This window comes from Pongo pygmaeus, chromosome 2 (genome assembly GCF_028885625.2).
Source record: "Pongo pygmaeus isolate AG05252 chromosome 2, NHGRI_mPonPyg2-v2.0_pri, whole genome shotgun sequence".
Classification (NCBI taxonomy): Eukaryota; Metazoa; Chordata; class Mammalia; order Primates; family Hominidae; genus Pongo; species Pongo pygmaeus.
The window spans coordinates 128,264,933-128,283,491 of record NC_085930.1 but is presented as its reverse complement, the minus strand read 5'-3'; the positions used below and the strand labels follow the sequence as shown (position 1 = coordinate 128,283,491).

The following is an 18,559-nucleotide window of genomic DNA, read 5'->3' as shown; positions in this document are numbered from 1 at the left end:
AATCCACTAGTTAAAGGCAGCTAGGAGCAGGGGAGTGTTAATATTCCAGCACAGTGGCAAAGAGGAAGTCCTCAGGCAAAGAAATGCAGACGTTGCCCAATGTGCACTAAGTGGTAAGGGACATGGGTAGGTCACCCAGTGTGTTGGCTACAGAGACTCTCATAGATAACCAATTTCTCAATATGGTTTTAGTGCATTCAGAGTAAGCAGGACTTTTCAAAATTGTTGTTCTGCTATATTCAATACATGTGTCTGTAATGATGTTGTCTGTTGTGAATTTTTAGAATCCTTGAGGGAACAATCCATATTATTTACTTGCTGTCTTAAATAGCACACATCTCAATTAGATTTGTGGGGTTTTTTTTAAGTGTCATCCTCCAAACACAAAGCACAAATACTGACCTCTTTCAAAAAGACCAAGGTACATATATCTCGGTACTAGTAAGAGATTCATTAATCAACTCAAAGTGTTTTGTGGCCAATCTAAGGCTGTGAAAAAGAGAGAAGCTGCATGACTCACATAGAAAAAGAGGACCTCAACTGAGCTGACCAATCCCTCCACATAAGGAGTTGAGTCATGATCAACAAAGATAACAGAAGCAGGCTACTAGCAAGACAAAATTTTAATCTCCATTACAACCTAACCATAAGGGAGCTTTTCTAGAAAGCTATCTTTAGATACTAATGCACGGGATTATTTTATAATTACAACACCTTTAAAACGAAGTCTTACAGAAATTTTATTAACTCCCTCAGATGGTTAGAAAACAAGAGAGGTTCTCCTTATAAGCACTTATACTTCTTAATTGTTTTATGATTAAAAAATGTGAATAGTTTCAAATTAAATTACATTTCCTTTTACATTAACTATCTCTATGCAAAGCTTAACTCAATCAAATATAAGTACATACCCTTTTTAGCAGCTACTGTTTTACTTGGAACTTTATCTGTCTGTTTCAGACCAAATGATGGTGAAAAAACAGAAGCAGAATCTTCTTCATTACTGTCAAATTTAGCTGAATCTAAAAATTGCAAAGCATTCTTTTAGTAAAGAGATGTTATAAAGATCTCTCAGTAAACTTTGACTCTTTTAACTGATGACTTCTCTTTAGCTAGACAACTGATCTTATGTTACTATTTTGTGACCAACTAATCCACAATATACAAACAGCTGAAAATAAAATATAACAGTTATACACCAAAAAATGTTAACTATGTGGTGAAATAACACAGAAGTGCATAAAGTAGTAAAAATTGAAAGTCCCAAATGCTAAATATTTAAAACATAACTGACCAATTCAAAAATACATGCTGACAATTTATTTTAAAATGAGATGTGAAAATGTCCCACTGGATTATTTTAGTACCTACACAAATAATACTATTAACCATTTCAGGAATATCAGTAATAATGTTTAAATCTAAAAGAATAGTAAGTATTCCTATTTTTAAATAAATTATTGAAGACTAATTTAAAAGGCAGACAGGCTTACCTTCAGTTTACTTCTGCACTCAAATTAGTTTAATGCGTTCTTCCCTAACACCATAGTACAAACTTTTAAAATAGCTACTTGGATGTAAATAAATATGTTTACACAACTCTTTTGACACACTGTCAAAAATGAGTACCTATACATATAGAACATATACCAAATACGTCTAAATGTATAGATGTGTGTATTAAAAAATGATAGCAAATCAATTAAGTGACCTTAAAAATTCCATACACAAAAAAAATAGGAAACAAAAAGTATATACACCGATTAAATTTGTTCTTATGATGGTTTTAATCTCTCAGGTAACTAGGGTTTAGTAAAATCAATCTGCAATCAATCATACTGGTGCCCTTACAGATTTAGAAAACTGTCGTATATACATTCAAATTGCCATGAAAATCAAATTTCAAGCTTTCAAAATTTCATTATTTCTTTTCTCTCATTAAAACACTACACACACACTCACACCCATAAACACAGATAAGCATTTGCCTGTCCACCTAAATGCTTCCATAATGCCTATTTTGACCAATTAGTTAGGAATCACCTCAGAAAAAGTAAAGAAGAAGCCTTATTATCTTGAGCAAAATATAAAAAGGAAGTTTTAAAAAGGAAGTTTCCTACTCATAAAAAATTCTGAAGTTAAATCATGACCTAACAATTTATTTACTGTTTTCTCTCCACCACTAAAAGCAATAATACAATAACCAATGAAAAGACTAAATGAACATACCATCTTCTGACTTCTGAGAATATGAAGGAAATGAGAAGAGATTTCCAAAATCCTGACTTTTTTTGTCATGCAAAGATTTTCTATTAGAAAGAAAATAAACACCACAGAGGATACAATTTAAATATCTGGTTTCAATCCTGATAAATTATATATAATATTTACTGCAGGATTATAATCACAGAACAAAATTTTAGTTTTCATTTCTTTCTCTTTCTCTGTTAAAGACAGGGTAATAAAACTCTTTCTCTCTTATGGGTAAAAGTGTGCACACATACCCATGATCCATGTGCACACACCACATATGCACACAGACACCATACAAATCAATTATTTAATATAAAAAAGAATGGAAACTAAGCAATGGTTTAAAGTTATTCAAAATACTATTAAACCAAATTCTATAGTTGATAGAAATAACCATTCCAGAATTTAAGATCAGCAAACTATGGACAAAAACCCAAGGAGAAAGACAGAATCCTCATCACACCAGGCAACAATCCTATTTCTAATTCAAGACTACAGGCGGGCAATTTCAGGATCTAGTGAAGGCCAATTGTAATAGGTGAGAAAATACTTTTAAAAAACATCTAAAACAGTTCACAAACCTCAAATCCCAGATGTATTCACGCTCACCAAAAGCAAGAAAAATCTATCAAGGCCAAATTTAGGGAAGAAACAAACCTCCCAATTCTATGGACTTAGTAACTTTTCTCAAAACCAGGGGTTGTCCAACTATACCCCATGGACCTGCTGCCTATTTTTGTAAATAATATTTTATTGCAACATGGCTACACTGATTTATTTACATATCGTTTACGGCTGCTTTTTTACTAGAATGGCAGCATTAAGTAGTTGTGATAGAAACAATATGGCCCACGAAGCCTAAAACATTTACTCTTGAGCCCTTTGTGGAAAAAGTTTGCCAATCCTTCCTTTAAACTACAGCAACTGTGATGGGAACAGCTGCAATATTAACAAGATTGATTCCTTCATGAAGAAGAACTTGCCTAGAAAGATAACAATTTCTTAGAAGAGCTCACTATAATATCTTTGGCTAATGTTTACAACAACTAACTATACCACATCACTAAATAGCATTACTTACTCTGGAGTGGCTTTTGATTTGCCTGGTGAAAATGTATATTCATCTTTATCTAACCCATCTGAAGGAACAAATTCATCTTCCCCATCATTTGTTATGGGAGATGCTTTAACTTTCAATTCCTCTAAATCATTATTGTCATCATCATCATCATCAGCATCATCATCCTCTTCTTCTGAGAAATCAAATGTGTATTTAGGTCTTTCGGCTAGGAGGAAAAATAAAAATGAATGTTAAACTCAAATCCTAGCTTTATATACGTGAATTATTATTACTGATAAAGCATTTGAAGTATATTCCAACCATCTCTAAAAATACCATAAGAAAAAAAAGCAAGCATTTACAGAATAGAAGCCAACAACTTTGGCCTTAGTTCTTTGGTAGTGTTAATGTCTGTCTTACACTTTCCGGGAGACTACCAGATAATACTGTGCATGTTAGGAGAGCATAAACTAATGTACTTATTGATATACTTAATAATTAATCAAAAACGCTGAGGAAAATAGTCAATATGGCCTTGTCTCATACAGCCATTATACAAATGACAACAAATATAATGTTTCCCATATTTGCAATCACAAACAACAAATTTTACAGTTATTTTAAAAGTGCTAAACTTTCTTGTTTTTTGACACAGAGTCTTGTTCTGCTGCCTGGGCAGGAAATGCAGTGGTATGATCATAGCTCACTGCAGCCTCAAACTCCTGGGCTCAAGCAATCCTCACCCCTCAGCCTGCTGAGTAGCTGGGACTACAGGTGTGCCACCATTCCTGGCCGATTTTTTAAAAAAATTGTTTTAGACACAGGGTCTTGCCATGTTACCCAGGCTGGTCTTGAACTCCTGACCTCAAGTGATCCTCCCTCCTCAGCCTCCCAAAGTGCTGAGATTACAGGTGTGAGCCACAGTACCGACACCTAAACTTTCTCTTAACTTTTTGGATAAAAACTTCTATCTTCTCTTCAGAGTTAGTTTTACTATGAAATAACAAAGATAGTAATTTTTTAGATGAATGAGAAAAGACAGGAGACATAAAGACCTCAATATATTCACAAAACAATAATACAATGCATAAAAAAATACCAATTATAGTGAAAGGCATATTGCCATAGAGCAAGTATGTTTGATTATAATTTCTAGCATGTATTACAGAATAAAATTTTTATATTACTTGGATGTTAATTTTGCACTTCACTTCTGATGTATGTAAATACAGTTTTAAAGCATTTAATGTAATAAACCATTTTCATTTAACTTAAATTACTCATATTAAAGATTCACCTATATTATGCTACCTAGGTACACTAGGGAAAGAAATTCAATCACTTGGTGATTACAGAACCAAAGAATTTAAGGTCTGATATATAATTAAAAATGTACTTCCCAGAGGTAAACACCCACAATGTTGTATCATTCATTTTAATAAATTAGGACAAATTTTCAAATAACAAAATTTCAGAAGAATGTACAAAATAGAGAACTCACTAGATGTTAATAACTTCAACACTTCTCCTTAATGAAAATTCAGGAAGGATCAAATTATATTCTTATAAGTACTATATTATTATAATAGCAAAATGGGATTCTGCAGTTCACCCATACAACTATCATTATCTAAAAGAGAACTATGTACTCAGACTTTTAAAGCAGGAGGAAATTTTTCATGATATAAGGAGTAGGAAACCAAACAAAAACAAAACCACAAAGCACTTCTAATATTAATAGATCTATCATTGCTGGTATTGTGGCAAGGTACATTTTTTCCCAAACATCTTAAAACTGTGGAAGGAATATAAACCAAACTTTATGATAAAAATCAGTAAAGAAACATGATTCACTTTAGAGAAATTTATGTCCAACTTTGCTAGAAAGACCAATCTATAAGGCAATTTTTTCCTTTTTTCTAACTTTAACTTCTGAAATACTAATGGCTTAGTACTTAAACAACACTGATAATACTAACAATACCAACATACAGGTTAAACTATAATATACAGTAATATTAAATGTGTTACAATACCTGCTGCTCTCCTAAGCAAAGAATCTCTTGGAATAACCACAGGTTCTGTTTCTTCCAAATCACTTTCTGACTTGGATTCATCATCTGACCAAGGATTCCGTTTCTTCACTTTCTTTGCACTAGGTTTACCAGATGATGTAGGTGTTTTTCTCACTCTGGTACCTAAAGCAAAAGAATAGCAATAAGGTATGTATCCATATTTATAGAAATGTCATTAGTAAAAATAAAATTGTTATAATGAAAAGTTCATTATAAAATAAACGTTTATGAAAATTGAAGGCATTATTTCAACTACCAGAAAAAGAGCAGAATCAAAAGAATCTAGTAATACTCTATACATATATTTTTTCTCTCACACACACACAAAACTATAATCATTTCTCACCAGGCTCCTTCTTCTCCCTTTTGGGTTTGGGGCCTTTATTCATAGGAGCTGATGGAGTCAATGCCTCTTCTCCTGCACCTTCTACTGGCGCTCCACTGAATTCTTCATCAAATTCCACTTTTACTGCTGCAGTATCAAGATCACCCTACATAATAAAAGAAAATCAAGCCACGAGTAAAAATAAAAACATCACATATTTTAGAGATAGTTTCAATCAACAGATAGCTCCTTCAAATCAGGTAAATTTAAAAACAGTGATTCTGATGAGGTCCTAACAGCTGACTTTGATCAGACCATGTTTTACTTCACTTATCGATAGTAAATAATATTGCATATAACTCTAATTTTCCAGTACATTCTGTGAAATGACAGCTACTTAGAAGCAACCATAAAAACTAAGAAGACAGCTTTTGATTATCAGAGGGATTTCCAGACCACTAGCTAAAAGGTACCTGCAAAATAAGTTCCTATAGCTCAGGCAGGCCTTTATATACTATTAAAAAATCCTGTAACCCCAGCTACTCAGGAGGCTGAGGCAGGAGAATTGCTTGAACCTGAGAGGCGGAGATTGCAGCGAGCCTCTGGCCTGGGAAACAAGAGCGAAACTGTCTCAAAAAAAAAAAAAAAAAAAAAATCTTCAAATTATTGAAGGAAAATAAGTAACATGTGTCTTGCACTGCTAGGCACTGTAAGGTAGACCCTAACCCTAAGACCATGGGGTAAAAAAAACAAAAACAAAAACAAAAAACACAGAGGCACACAACAATGATGAGTCATTACAATACAATTAACAAATATAGAGGCTGGTACAGCCATGGCCCAAGGGGAGAAGTGAGAAACTCTGCTCAAGGCAGGGTCAAAAAAGTCTCCATGGAGAAGTACCTTTTCTGACTGAGTTCTAAAGGAATCACATAAGTTTGCCAGGTGGGAATTAAGGAGGGAAGGGCATCCCAGGCAGAAGGCACAAAGCCATCTAACAGGAATTAAATGTTTAAAGAATTAGGTTTTTAAACATAGGAAATATTCTGCTAGAACTCAAGGAAAAGTGAGAAGAAAGTAGCCAGGAGGAGAAACACACAGAGGCATACAGGTGCTAACACTGTATACCAAGAATTTGTGCATAGTCAGTGGGGAGTCACTGAAGATTTTTAAGCATAACAATCAGACTGACTTTTTAGAATTTTCATTCTAGTAGTAAAATATAGAATTTAAAGGAATGAAGTAGAAAAGGGGAGAAAACATGATTAAATGACTAGAAACTGAGAGAGTAAAGAGGACCACTTTGAAGTATCTCAGAGAAAACACAAAATTCTAAGGCAATGTCAAATGGGGACCAAGATAAGGGGGTGGATTTTGGAATTACTTAGTAGGCAGTCAATAGGCCTTAGTTACTGATTAAATGACAAAACTCCCAGGTTTTTGGCTTATATCAGTGATGGCTGATAGTGTCATTAACTGGGCGAAGGCAAAGAACAGATTCTGAAATCAGGATAATGAGTCCAGTTTCAGACATGCTGAGTTTGATGGGCTTCAAGCATTCAAGTGGCTATGAGCTTGGCACTCCTGAAAGCATTATAGCTTAGGAACATAGATTTAGGGGCCATCAGTGTGAATGGAATAAGCTCTGGGCACAGATGAGGTTACTTGAGGGGACCATATAAGGTAGAGAAAAGAGTGCTGAGAAATGAATCTGACAAATGCCAACTGAAAAGAAACCATTTTCCGAAGGAGACAGGCAAGAGTGTCTGGGTAAATGAAGCTGTGTGCCGTGGGGAGCCAAGTAAGAGGAAAGTAGTAGAGACCTGAGTTTATCAGAACAGAAGAGAAAGCCTACTCTGGTGTCAAAATTCACCTACGCTTCAAATATTAGCTCTGCACAGAGAACTCTCCAATCTCTAACTCTAGCTCTTTAGGCTCATTTTCCAAGCTCTAGTAAGAATGAGGCTATATTCCCACCTACTTGTTGGACACATCTAAATGTATACTTTCTGGATTGTAAAAATCAACCTGTCCAAAAACATTAGCCTCTTTAAGACCAACATGCACCCTGTTTCCTCAGCTCTGAACATTTTTTCTGATGTTTCCTTCTTCTCGCTAACTCTGGTCAACCTGCTTGAGGTTAGGTCAATGCCATTTTTTTTTTTAAATCCTCAATAGCACCTATCAGTGCCAATGACATAGGATGTGCTTAGTAGTTTAAGGACAAAAACAAGTAAATAGTAAAAGATGACAGAGTACTTTGTAAGCCAAACAGACCCTTTCCCACTCTAAGTCTTCTTTAATGGATTATGATATAGAACTAAAGTTTATCCTTTAAAGTTGATATACTTATGGTTGGGTTTTTGGAGGTTTTTGTTTTGTTTTGTTTTGGCTTCCAAGATTTTTATTTTTATTTATTTATTTTTTTTGAGACGGAGTCTCACTCTGTCAACCAGGCTGGAGTGCAGTGGCGCAAACTCGGCTCACTGCAAGCTCCGCCTCCCAGGTTCGCACCATTCTCCTGCCCCAGCCTCCCAAGTAGCTGTGATACAGGCGCCCGCCACCACGCCCAGATAATTCTTTGTATTTTTTAGTAGAGACGGGGTTTCACCATGTTTGCCAGGATGGTCTCGATCTCCTGACCTCGTGATCTGCCCACCTCGGCCTCCCAAAGTGCTGGGATTACGCCTGGCCGGCTTCCAAGATTTTAACTTAGAAGGCAGCTGAGTGGAGTGTTTCTATTTCTCACTTTAAAAGCTGAATTAAGTAGCTCTTTACAATATGTGATCCTTTACCAATATGTTTTCCTTCTATAGATCAACTGCTGTCATAGAAGGATTTCCTATTACCATTGAAATATATTTTGAATAAAACAAAGCATGATTTAAACACGCATTAAAATTTTTTAAATTATACATATATTTCATTATAGGAGTCTATCAATGACAAGAGGTATGTCATACCTTCTTCTTCTTCAGCAACTTTTTGCTGGCATCTGCCTTCATAGCTGTAATTTCAGGAATTATTCTTCTGCCATAAGGTGAGGGCATTGTCTCTTCCAACTGGAGTTTCTTCACCTTAGGTTTGCCAACTTTACCTTTAATTGCTTTTCCAGACATTCCAGCCAGAATATCTTCTCGTTCTTGAGATTCCACTTTCTAAAGTATAATTATAAGGCAGAAGGAACATAACTTCTTAGAAAAGATAATCACTACTTCATTAAATATTGAAACAAATGTTATTCACTCAGTAAAGAATAAAGCTTTCCTTTTAACTTATCTAATTCAAGATTAAATAATGGAAAAAAAATAAAGAATTCTAAATCAGAAGACCTGGATTGTAATCCCAATTCATCTAACTAGTTTCCTATTTGTAATATGAGGGGGGCAATAGTGACTAAATGACCTAAGAAGTCTCTGCCAATTCTCGGATCCCATGATATATTATGGAATCAAGACCTCTGATAACCTAGTATCATCAAAATCCTAGCAAATCATATACAAAGGCAGTTCTGCTAGTAAGTATGAAGCTATTTTTTTCTATTGCTTTAGTCGTAATAGAAAATATGAAAAAAACCTCCTAAATGTAAATTAAAGTCAGAAAGTATGAGAAGTTAAAAGTGCCAATATAGTTAGATTGAACATAGGCGGGTCTATGTAATGATAAATTAGGACATAATCATGATTAATATCCTAGATTTTGCATTTACCAGAATTATTCCTTAAAATAGGCTTTGAAAGGCACAAGGAAAAAATGACATTTTAGAGATTTTTTTAAAAGATCTTTGTAGCACAACAATTTAATAGAAATTACCCAAGCTTTGAAATCAGATAGTTCTAGATTTCAACTGCACTTCCACTTACTAGTTATGTATCCTCAGGAAATAACAGAGACCAGTTGCAGTGGCTCACACCTGTAATCCCAGCACTTTGTGAGGCTGAGGTAGGTGGATCACTTGAGCCCAGGAGTTTGACACCAGCCTAGGCAACATAACAAAACCTCATCTCTACACAAAAATACAAAAATTAGCCAGATGTGGTGGCACACATGTCCCAGCTACTCAGGAGGCTAAGGTAGGAGGACTGCTTGAGCCCAAGTGGTTGAGGCTGCAATGAGCCATGATTGTGCCACTGCACTCCAGCCTGGGTAACAGAGCAAGACCCTGTCTCAAAAAAACAAAATAAAACAAAACAAAAAAGCCAGATAATTTATAGAGCATCCACCATGTGCTAGGCATTTAAAAAATCTGGTGATCCCCATTTTATAGATGAGGAAAGTGGGTGTCTGAGAGGATGATTAATTCTATAATGATATAATTCCTAAGAAAGTGACTTAACCTCTCCAAGCTTCAGGATCCTTATCTGTATAATACAGGTTAATGATAACCTCATTCATTTGAGGTTGTGGTGAGGGTCACTCTAAGCATTACATAGAAGGCTGTGCCAGTGTACAATAGATATTCAATTAATGTTATCATTAGACTTTAAATGATACAGAGAGACATGAAATTTAAGTCTAAATCTTTTTAAATGTTAAAAATAAATACATCCAGAATTTAAATAAGTTGTTTGGACCTATTTCATTAATTGCCAAATAATAAAATATGATAAATTAAAAGTGAAAGAGTATTTTTTGCTAGGGTTGTTTTGAATGACGACTTTTCAATAGTGAGGAAATGTACAGGCATAACCACAAAAGTTTCCTGTGTTTCACTATATTAGTGATCAAATTTAAAGCAATATCAGGATATCAATAATATTAGGAATAATTTTTCTTTTAATATATGATGGCTTCATTTTTAATGAATAATTTTTAAATAAATTATAACTCAGCAGGAAAAAATGTGCAAAAAAACTAATTAATGATCAATATACGGAAAGCACAAAACAAGGAAGACTCACATTGCAGCACCTGAAAGATCATTGAGGGAGCCTAGAAAAATAGCACTAAAAAATTCTAAATTATTTTAGGCAGCTAATTTACCACACTTGTTCTTAAGAGTTCTAATTCTGACTTAGACCATTGAGGTAAAAGTAGAGCATGTAGACAATAAATCAATAAAGCAACTTTAAAAAAAAAAGTAATATGAGTAATAAATGGTATTTTACATTTTGCTACTCAAAAATCAGATATTCATAATGCTACCATTAATTCTAATATTTTAAGTGGGCAATTTTAGAAAAGGTGTGCTTTTTACATCTTATCTCTACTTTTTTTATTTTTTAAATTAGAATTCTACTTGGAAAAAACTATGTTATAACAATCAAATATTGAAATATCTGTTATAAATATAAAGAGACTATCATTCTACTCCTAAAATCAAAGTACTTACATTCAATTATACACATATATTAGCCCTACCTCTTTCCAGGAAAACATTAAACTGAATCAATTATTTAATCTAAAAATCAGTTAAAAATTTTTAACTAATTGAAAGCAGATTTAATTTATCCTAAATTTCAGTTTCATAGCATTTAAATTCCTCCATACAAGAAGTTCTTTATAACTTCACATAACTAGAAGCTTAATCCTAACTCAACTTATAAACACATTAACCTTCACAGAGTTAAAGAAAACTTTAAGATCACTTAAAAGAATTTCATTCTTGTTCATAAACATTACTTTTCCAAATAAATTTTAATAGAGACTTAACCTACATCCAATTCTTCAACAAATGCTGCTAAATCTTCTTTCCAAAGATCTGAAGGAGATTTTCTTTTAAGATCATTGACATCTCGCCCCTACAATAAAAAAAGTACAGTTTAAACATTCAATAGTTTTAAAACGTATGAAGAATAAATCAAAATACTTATTTTTGGAAAAAGAAAAAGATACAGATAACACTGAAATAGTCTCAAACTATTTAACCCACAAAAGTTCATACTTTTGCATCTCTCTGTTTAATCAGTTCTTCAACTTTTTCTTTAGTAAGAGACCACAGAGACATATTTAAAATATAATTAAAATCTGGGCCTGAAGGAGTTCCTGAATCGGAGGAACTATCATCATGCTGGTTTTGTGTTTCATCCTCTTCTGCTGCCTGTAAAAAATAACAAACTGTATATTAAAGTCTTGTATAGTATCAAATTAATGTTGAATTTTATTGAATAATTAGTTTAAAATTCTACAAGTGCTACACTATAACTGCTACATCTTCAGGATGGTGGGGTTATTTTGGATTACCTATAAAAATATATTTCCTTATAAAAAGTTTAAAATTTTCTAAAGACGCACAATAAGATCTTCAGAAGGAATGGTATACACTATCCCTATTTATCCAGGAATCTGATGAAAAATTAACTGATTTCCTCAGGTACTAAGTAACAAAATGAGAGGATACCACATTTTAAAGTTAATAGAGTAGAATTAATGTTTTACACTGCATCTTGTCAGATTTTTATACTGGTGAGTGAATGAACAATCTGAAATACAAAATAAATACCAGTTATGAAAATTATTTTACAGTTATAATAAATATGTTAAGGTACATTCACTCACTGAGGGTGAATTCTTAATAAAACTTCTCTAAAGCCAGAATATTCATGTCAGGACTCAGAGAAAGTCCACTTAAGAATTTAAGAGTTGGTGAGTTAGAGTAAGAATTTCGTCAGGGTTTTGCTGAAATTTTATTCATCAGGCCCTTGTCTATAGAAACAGCTGCAACAAAAAAATTATTTTGTGCTAATATTAAATTTCAAAATACAATGAATTTAATAAAAGTTATTTTAGGTGATATCACCTTTAAATTTTTTAAAATAACAATAGCCATTAAATAAAATTTTATCTAAGTTGTTTAACTTAAAATGACTGAGTTAACCATGACACTCCATAAAGCAAAAAGTTTACTTTTGGTAACCAAAAGAGGAAAAAAAAAAAAAAGCTTTATAACTAAAATTTGTAAGCAAAACAATGTATATACACAAAGTACAGTTTAGGTGTACTTCAGAAATAAGATAAAAATTAAAATTGCAAAGCAAGATGCTTCATTATATAAACAAAAACTATAAATTTGATTAAGCCACATTAGCCAAATAAAGAATGCTATTATTGAGTTGATAGATGATTAATAAGTACCTAGATAACTTACAACAAATAATTCTACACTTTTGAAAAATTCTTCATGAAACAGCTTGTTTCTATGGAGTATTCAGGTTGTTAGACAACTATAAAAATATCACTAGGATGCAACAAAATCCTGTTTAGACCCACATTTAGTGGGTCTAGTCTATTAGATCTAGGTTTTGACTACACCCAAAGTATCGTTAAGAAGTGTTCTATGAATATGTGTATCTATCACTGTTAACAGAAATATGACTAAGAACACTTCCAGAAGTTAAAAAAAAATAAACTTTGCAAGTTCGAATGACAAAATTCCATTATGCTTTATAAAAAACTTTAATCTTCTAATTAGCTACTTTATAATTCTCTTTTCTCCAACTCTGTATAATAGGACACTCTTGTAAGAGCAGTTCCTTTTGTTACCTGAACTCTCCAAAATGTACACATGGCCAAGATGCTGAAAAAATTCTGATGGTGGTAATGCAATAACTGAAATCAAGCTAGGCTTTATGCATAAATTCTACTTTCACCAGAAGGACATTCTGACACTGTAGAAATCTTTATCTTTTAAGACTAAGCATTAAAAATTCACCAGCTTACTAGTTACTTTTTTTAAAAAAAACATATAGTTTAAACCAACGGTGATACAGAAGGGCAAGTGTTGTAGAAACCATAATTTGGGGTTCAATAAAACACATTAAGAGGAAAACAAAGGGCTTCTATCATCTTAATTCTGAATGCGCCCATCTTGTCCTACCGAATTTTCTTCAAATAATGAATAAGCCTATTATCTTAATATGTAATTGCTATTCTATATAACTTAGTCTAATTTTACTCACTTTGATATATGGCTTTTATTGACTTCAAACTGAAAAATGTAAACAAAAGCAATATTTTAATGTAGTTTGATAAAAAATATAAAAACATTATGATTGAGAACTCAAGTACAGGGAAGTTTAAAGGTTCAAGTTATGTCACATAATTATAACTATGTTTTAAAGATGTTAATGTTATCAGACTCATATATGCACAAAATAATCTAATATCCAAAAAATTAATCATTCAACTTTTCTTCCCCTTCTGTAATAAATTTCTGTTCTCAATCACAATGCTGTACTGTTGTTTAAATTTTTCTTTTAGTTATACAAAACATCAAAAAGCTAATTGAGGGGAATCTCGAAGTTTCAATATCCCATTCATTTAACTATTATTACTATTTTGTGATCTGCAATGGGCAACTTACTTAATAAAACATCAGACTTTTAATCTGAAGTTCCAGGGTTTAAATCTCTGGCTAAAAATCTAAGCATGAGGCAGAGCTTGGTGTTTGATAAATACTGTCCATAATAATTAACATTTTGTCTCTTGTCTTCCCAGTATTAACCAAAACCAGATCAAGTGAGTGGTGACTGGATGCCATACTGTGAACATAGGCTGATTCTGGGTGTGACCAGTCTGATTCCCAGATAATACACATGTACCTCACAAAAACCACCACCACAACACCTTTCAATGGCAGACTCAGGAAAAAAGGTCAAGGAGACTGAGCTACCTTCTCACACCTGGAGTCATTTCTCCAGGCTCTGGTTGAATCACACTGGCCAAGTGCTTTGTGGTGGGTGTGTACTATAAATTCCTGTACTGTATCTATTCTGTGGATAAACAGAAGACTTTAAACAGACAACTCAGCACCTTTAGTAGTACTAAATTTAAAATTTAGGGGTTGAATTTTTGTTTGTTTTGGAAGTTCCTTTTAAAAGCTTCTCTGAATGTCTTTTTCTGCAAATGATTACCTTTTCTTGTGCTTCTTTCCAGGCTTTCACTGGGTCAGATTCATAACCTCTCTGGACTAACATTTGAATCAAATCTTTCTTTGACCTATTCTCTATGTGAGGGAAAAATAAAGTTAGGATCAAGATAAGAGATTCAATTTGTATTTGCTTATATTCTACTGATAAAAATGTCTTCTATTAATAAAGTTTTTTTTCCATTTTAACTAATGTTCAAATTTTTAAAGGTTGTATCTTACCTATAGTAATTTTCCCTTGTATCTTCTCTAAAATGAAACGGGCTTGATTGTTAAGCTTTGTAGATTCTGCTCCCAACATTCCCACAAGCCACTCCTTACGTAAACCGTAATAACTTAATCGTAAATCAAAGAATTCTTTCAGAATGTCTTGCACAGTTTCATATTTCTTCAGACATCCCATATGATCAAAGAGTACCTAAGCGAAACACATATATTTTGCAGATCATATAGATCTGTACTGGTATTTTAACTTATATAACATCTACAATATTTAAAATAACCATAATATATAACCATAATGCATGTGTGTGAACACAGACTACCCCTAAAAACCATTAAACAGAACTAAGACTATTAAGCACATTTCTGTAAATATTTCTTTGGTGACTACAAGCCGATAAATTCAATTCTCACAACAACAAAAGTATTTAGGAATAATTTTGAAAGACAAAAATAGGCCTTAAAAAAAGGGCTCTTAAAGTAGCCATAAAACCACCTACAAAAATGATTTTTCCCCAAACTGAAAACATACATATTCTATTGCTAAGTTTAAAAATGTTAAAGTTTTTCCTCCCCCATATATTCTGTGTATTCACATTTGTCCCCTTTCTCTCTCTCTTTTATATCTACTTGTGCTATAATCCAGTCACCCAAACTCCTCTCTATCCTTTTTCTTTCTTCCATCAGCCTTTCTCAGCGGATTATGGCACTTTTTCTCAGCCACTGTACTACTGCTGAACTTTTTTTACCTTTTTAGATCTAAAAGCTAATTTGGAATCGAACTTGAATCACCCACTTAGTTTCTACCTTCCTCCCCAGTTGTACAAATAAAGATAAATGTGCAAGTTTAATAAAGCAGATTAGAGTACTCTACAGTTAAAATGCTAATAGAGATGGCCATAAAGTACACAAAGGCCCTGCAATAACCACTCTCATAACGTTTAGTCAATGTGTGTTAAGATGTGTGTATCCTGTGTATTCAAGCCCAGATGCATAAACACAGAGTTGAGAGTAAGGGTAGTGGACAATACTAGAAGAAATGTGCCCCTAGAATCTTCAGCAAATCTGCAGGATTTAAAAAAAAAAAAAAAAAATGCCTTCAGGCTTACTATAGCCACTCCCATCATGAAACCAATTATAATAATCCGACTTATACCATGCAAGAAAGATTAAATTAACAGTAAATCTAATAAATTACCATGGAATTACAAGTAAGAGTAGTTTGAAGTTTAAAAACTTTATGCAGTCCAGCAGCTTCTGCTTGTGCTAGTTTCTCTTCAGTCATTTTCACCACAAATTTCACAGTTGTGTCAGTATGATATTCTTTATAATCAGAAATTAACGCTGGTGTTTTGTCTGTTCCATTTAGCATAGGTTCTAAAACCTGTTCTTTATATACCTATAAAAGATTTAAAAATTAGTGATTCTTTTCATGACACACTCTCATGTTCTCATACTACAAGTCATACAGTCTTTTGAAAATTCTCAACTCTCATGGGGAATTAAAAAGGAAACCTCGATCTCTATCATCTCCTATCCAATCAGTATAGAAGGCAATATATAGGGATCTCAGTGGTGGGAAAAGACATGAGAAGTAATGGTGCTGACCCACTCATACTCTAAAGGGCAAGATAAAGGCTGACTATGAAAAGGATGACATCAACTAGAACTGACAAGAGATGACATGCATGCTTTTAGATTTGTAAAGCTGATACTGACATGAATTTACTGACCATATTTACAAGAATTAAAAACACTGTCATATTCTACTCCTTTCATTTTAAGATAAATACAAAGATAATAGTCTATAAAAGCCTTATCTAACATAAGTCATACTACGCTACTTAGATATAAATACTATTTAAATATTCAAAGCACAAATTCAACTGAAGGGTAAAAGAAGGTACAGGAATTTTTTAACACTACGCACGCTTAGGACCAACAATGGTGGAATCATCCTTACCAGAAAAAATTGCTTAATACACTGCCCTTCCCTCAGGCAGATCACATATTTACACTGACCTGTGTCCAAGTTCTAACTGGAAGCTCTGTAATTTCTACTGTGTTTCTGTCCACTACAAATATTTCACCACTGACTGCATACTGGTTTTGACCAAGTTCTTGAATCGTGCCTTTAAAGTTTTTGTAGTTTGGAAGCTGTAGACAAAAAGGTAAATAGCATTGACTTCTCTCTTGAGTACCAGTACCATGACAGATTAACACAACTGAAACAGAATTTCTCATCCTCAACTGTCCCTTTCCAACTGATCAGTTGAGCTTGAATGCATAGCTTCTGTTAATACAACCTGAACATCCTCCAATCTCAAAATGTTAGTATCATCTTTCCTAGTCTTCCTAAAACAGTACTTTCTTTCAGCCTACTTCCCCTACACCTGCTTCTCCCCTAGATCAATATCCTTTAAATTCAAACTCCTTGGGCCTTACATTGAAAGCATTCCATAGTCTGGACCCAATCTGGCTTTCAATTTTTTCTCTAATGATTTGTCTTACAAAACCGCTACTCTTCTCCCATATTTTGTTTTGACTGTTTTGAATATTCTCACTTTCACTCTATCCACAAGTCCTGACACACATTCAGGCCCAACCCCATTCCATTCATCATTCATCTACATAAATCTTACTCATCCTTCCCAACTGAATTACAAGTCCTCTCTCCCTCTTCTAAGTTTTTGTTTGTTTTGAGACAGGGTCTCCACTTTGTCACCCAGGCTGGAGTGCAGTGGCGCGATATCAGCTCACTGCAGCCTCAACCACCTGGGCTCAAGCAATCCTCCCACCTCAGCCTCCCGAGTAGCTGGGGTTACAGGTGCGTGCCACCATATCCAGCTAATTTTTGTATTTTCGTAGAGACAGGGTTTTGCCATGTTGCCCAGGCTGGTCTTGAACTCCTGAGCTAGTGACCTGCCCAGCTCAGCCTCCCAAAGTGCTGGGATTACAGACAAGAGTCACTGCACCTGGCCTATTCTAAAATTCTTATTCATTATTATCATTAAGAAATTGAGTATATAGGCCGGGCACAGTGGCTCATGCCTGTAATCCCAGCACTTTGGGAGGCCAAAGCAGGCGGATCACTTGAGGCCAGGAGTTTGAGACCAGCTCGGCCAACACAGTGAAACCCCGTCTCTACTAAAAATACAAAAATTAGACGGGCGTGGTGGCGCACACCTGTGGCCCCATCTACTCAGGAGGCTGAGGCAGCAGAATCGCTTGAACCTGGGAGACAGAGGTTGCAGTGACCCAAGATCGCACGACTGTACTACAGCCTGGGTGACAGAGTGAGACTCTGTCTCAAAAAAAAAAAAAATTGAGCATATAGCATAGGACATTTCTTCTGGCATACCAAGCAACTATCAATATCGTTTGTCACTGTTAAACTTCAAGCCTTGATGCTTCGATGTCTTGTCTTGACAACTGTTTAACTTTTCAAAGACAAAAACCATAGCTCTTTATCTCACCACTTAGCACAGTTTCATACACATCATAGGCACATAGGAACCATGTATTGATCAAATACACTATCTTAATAATCTAAAATCCATTAAAAAATCCAAAACCATTTCAGTAAAACACTATCATTAAAAATTTGATGCTTATGTTAGAAATATTTTAAAGTACTTTAAAGTATTTAAGAGAAAAAGCACATATGTCTTATTGCTAAAGAATAACTTTCATTTTAAAATACAAAAATGAAATAAAACTTGGAAAAATACATCAAAATATTGTCTCTATATTGTGGG

The 18,559-nt window shown here is 33.9% G+C and overlaps 1 protein-coding gene across 2 annotated transcripts in view; it reads right to left on the bottom strand.

Moving 5' to 3' along the window:
- The window catches only part of TOP2B (DNA topoisomerase II beta), a 66,787-nt gene that overhangs the window by 5,868 nt on the left and 42,360 nt on the right, over positions 1 to 18,559 (bottom strand). For both annotated transcript variants that reach the window (XM_054483090.2, XM_054483089.2), the window contains exons 22-33: positions 16,824 to 16,958; positions 16,000 to 16,200; positions 14,802 to 14,997; positions 14,566 to 14,657; positions 11,598 to 11,753; positions 11,371 to 11,454; positions 8,677 to 8,871; positions 5,735 to 5,879; positions 5,350 to 5,511; positions 3,335 to 3,539; positions 2,230 to 2,309; positions 912 to 1,022 (exon numbers count right to left, since the gene is read on the bottom strand). In XM_054483090.2, the coding sequence (XP_054339065.1) occupies positions 912 to 1,022; positions 2,230 to 2,309; positions 3,335 to 3,539; positions 5,350 to 5,511; positions 5,735 to 5,879; positions 8,677 to 8,871; positions 11,371 to 11,454; positions 11,598 to 11,753; positions 14,566 to 14,657; positions 14,802 to 14,997; positions 16,000 to 16,200; positions 16,824 to 16,958 (1,762 nt within the window). The remainder of the gene's footprint in view (positions 1 to 911; positions 1,023 to 2,229; positions 2,310 to 3,334; positions 3,540 to 5,349; positions 5,512 to 5,734; positions 5,880 to 8,676; positions 8,872 to 11,370; positions 11,455 to 11,597; positions 11,754 to 14,565; positions 14,658 to 14,801; positions 14,998 to 15,999; positions 16,201 to 16,823; positions 16,959 to 18,559) is intronic.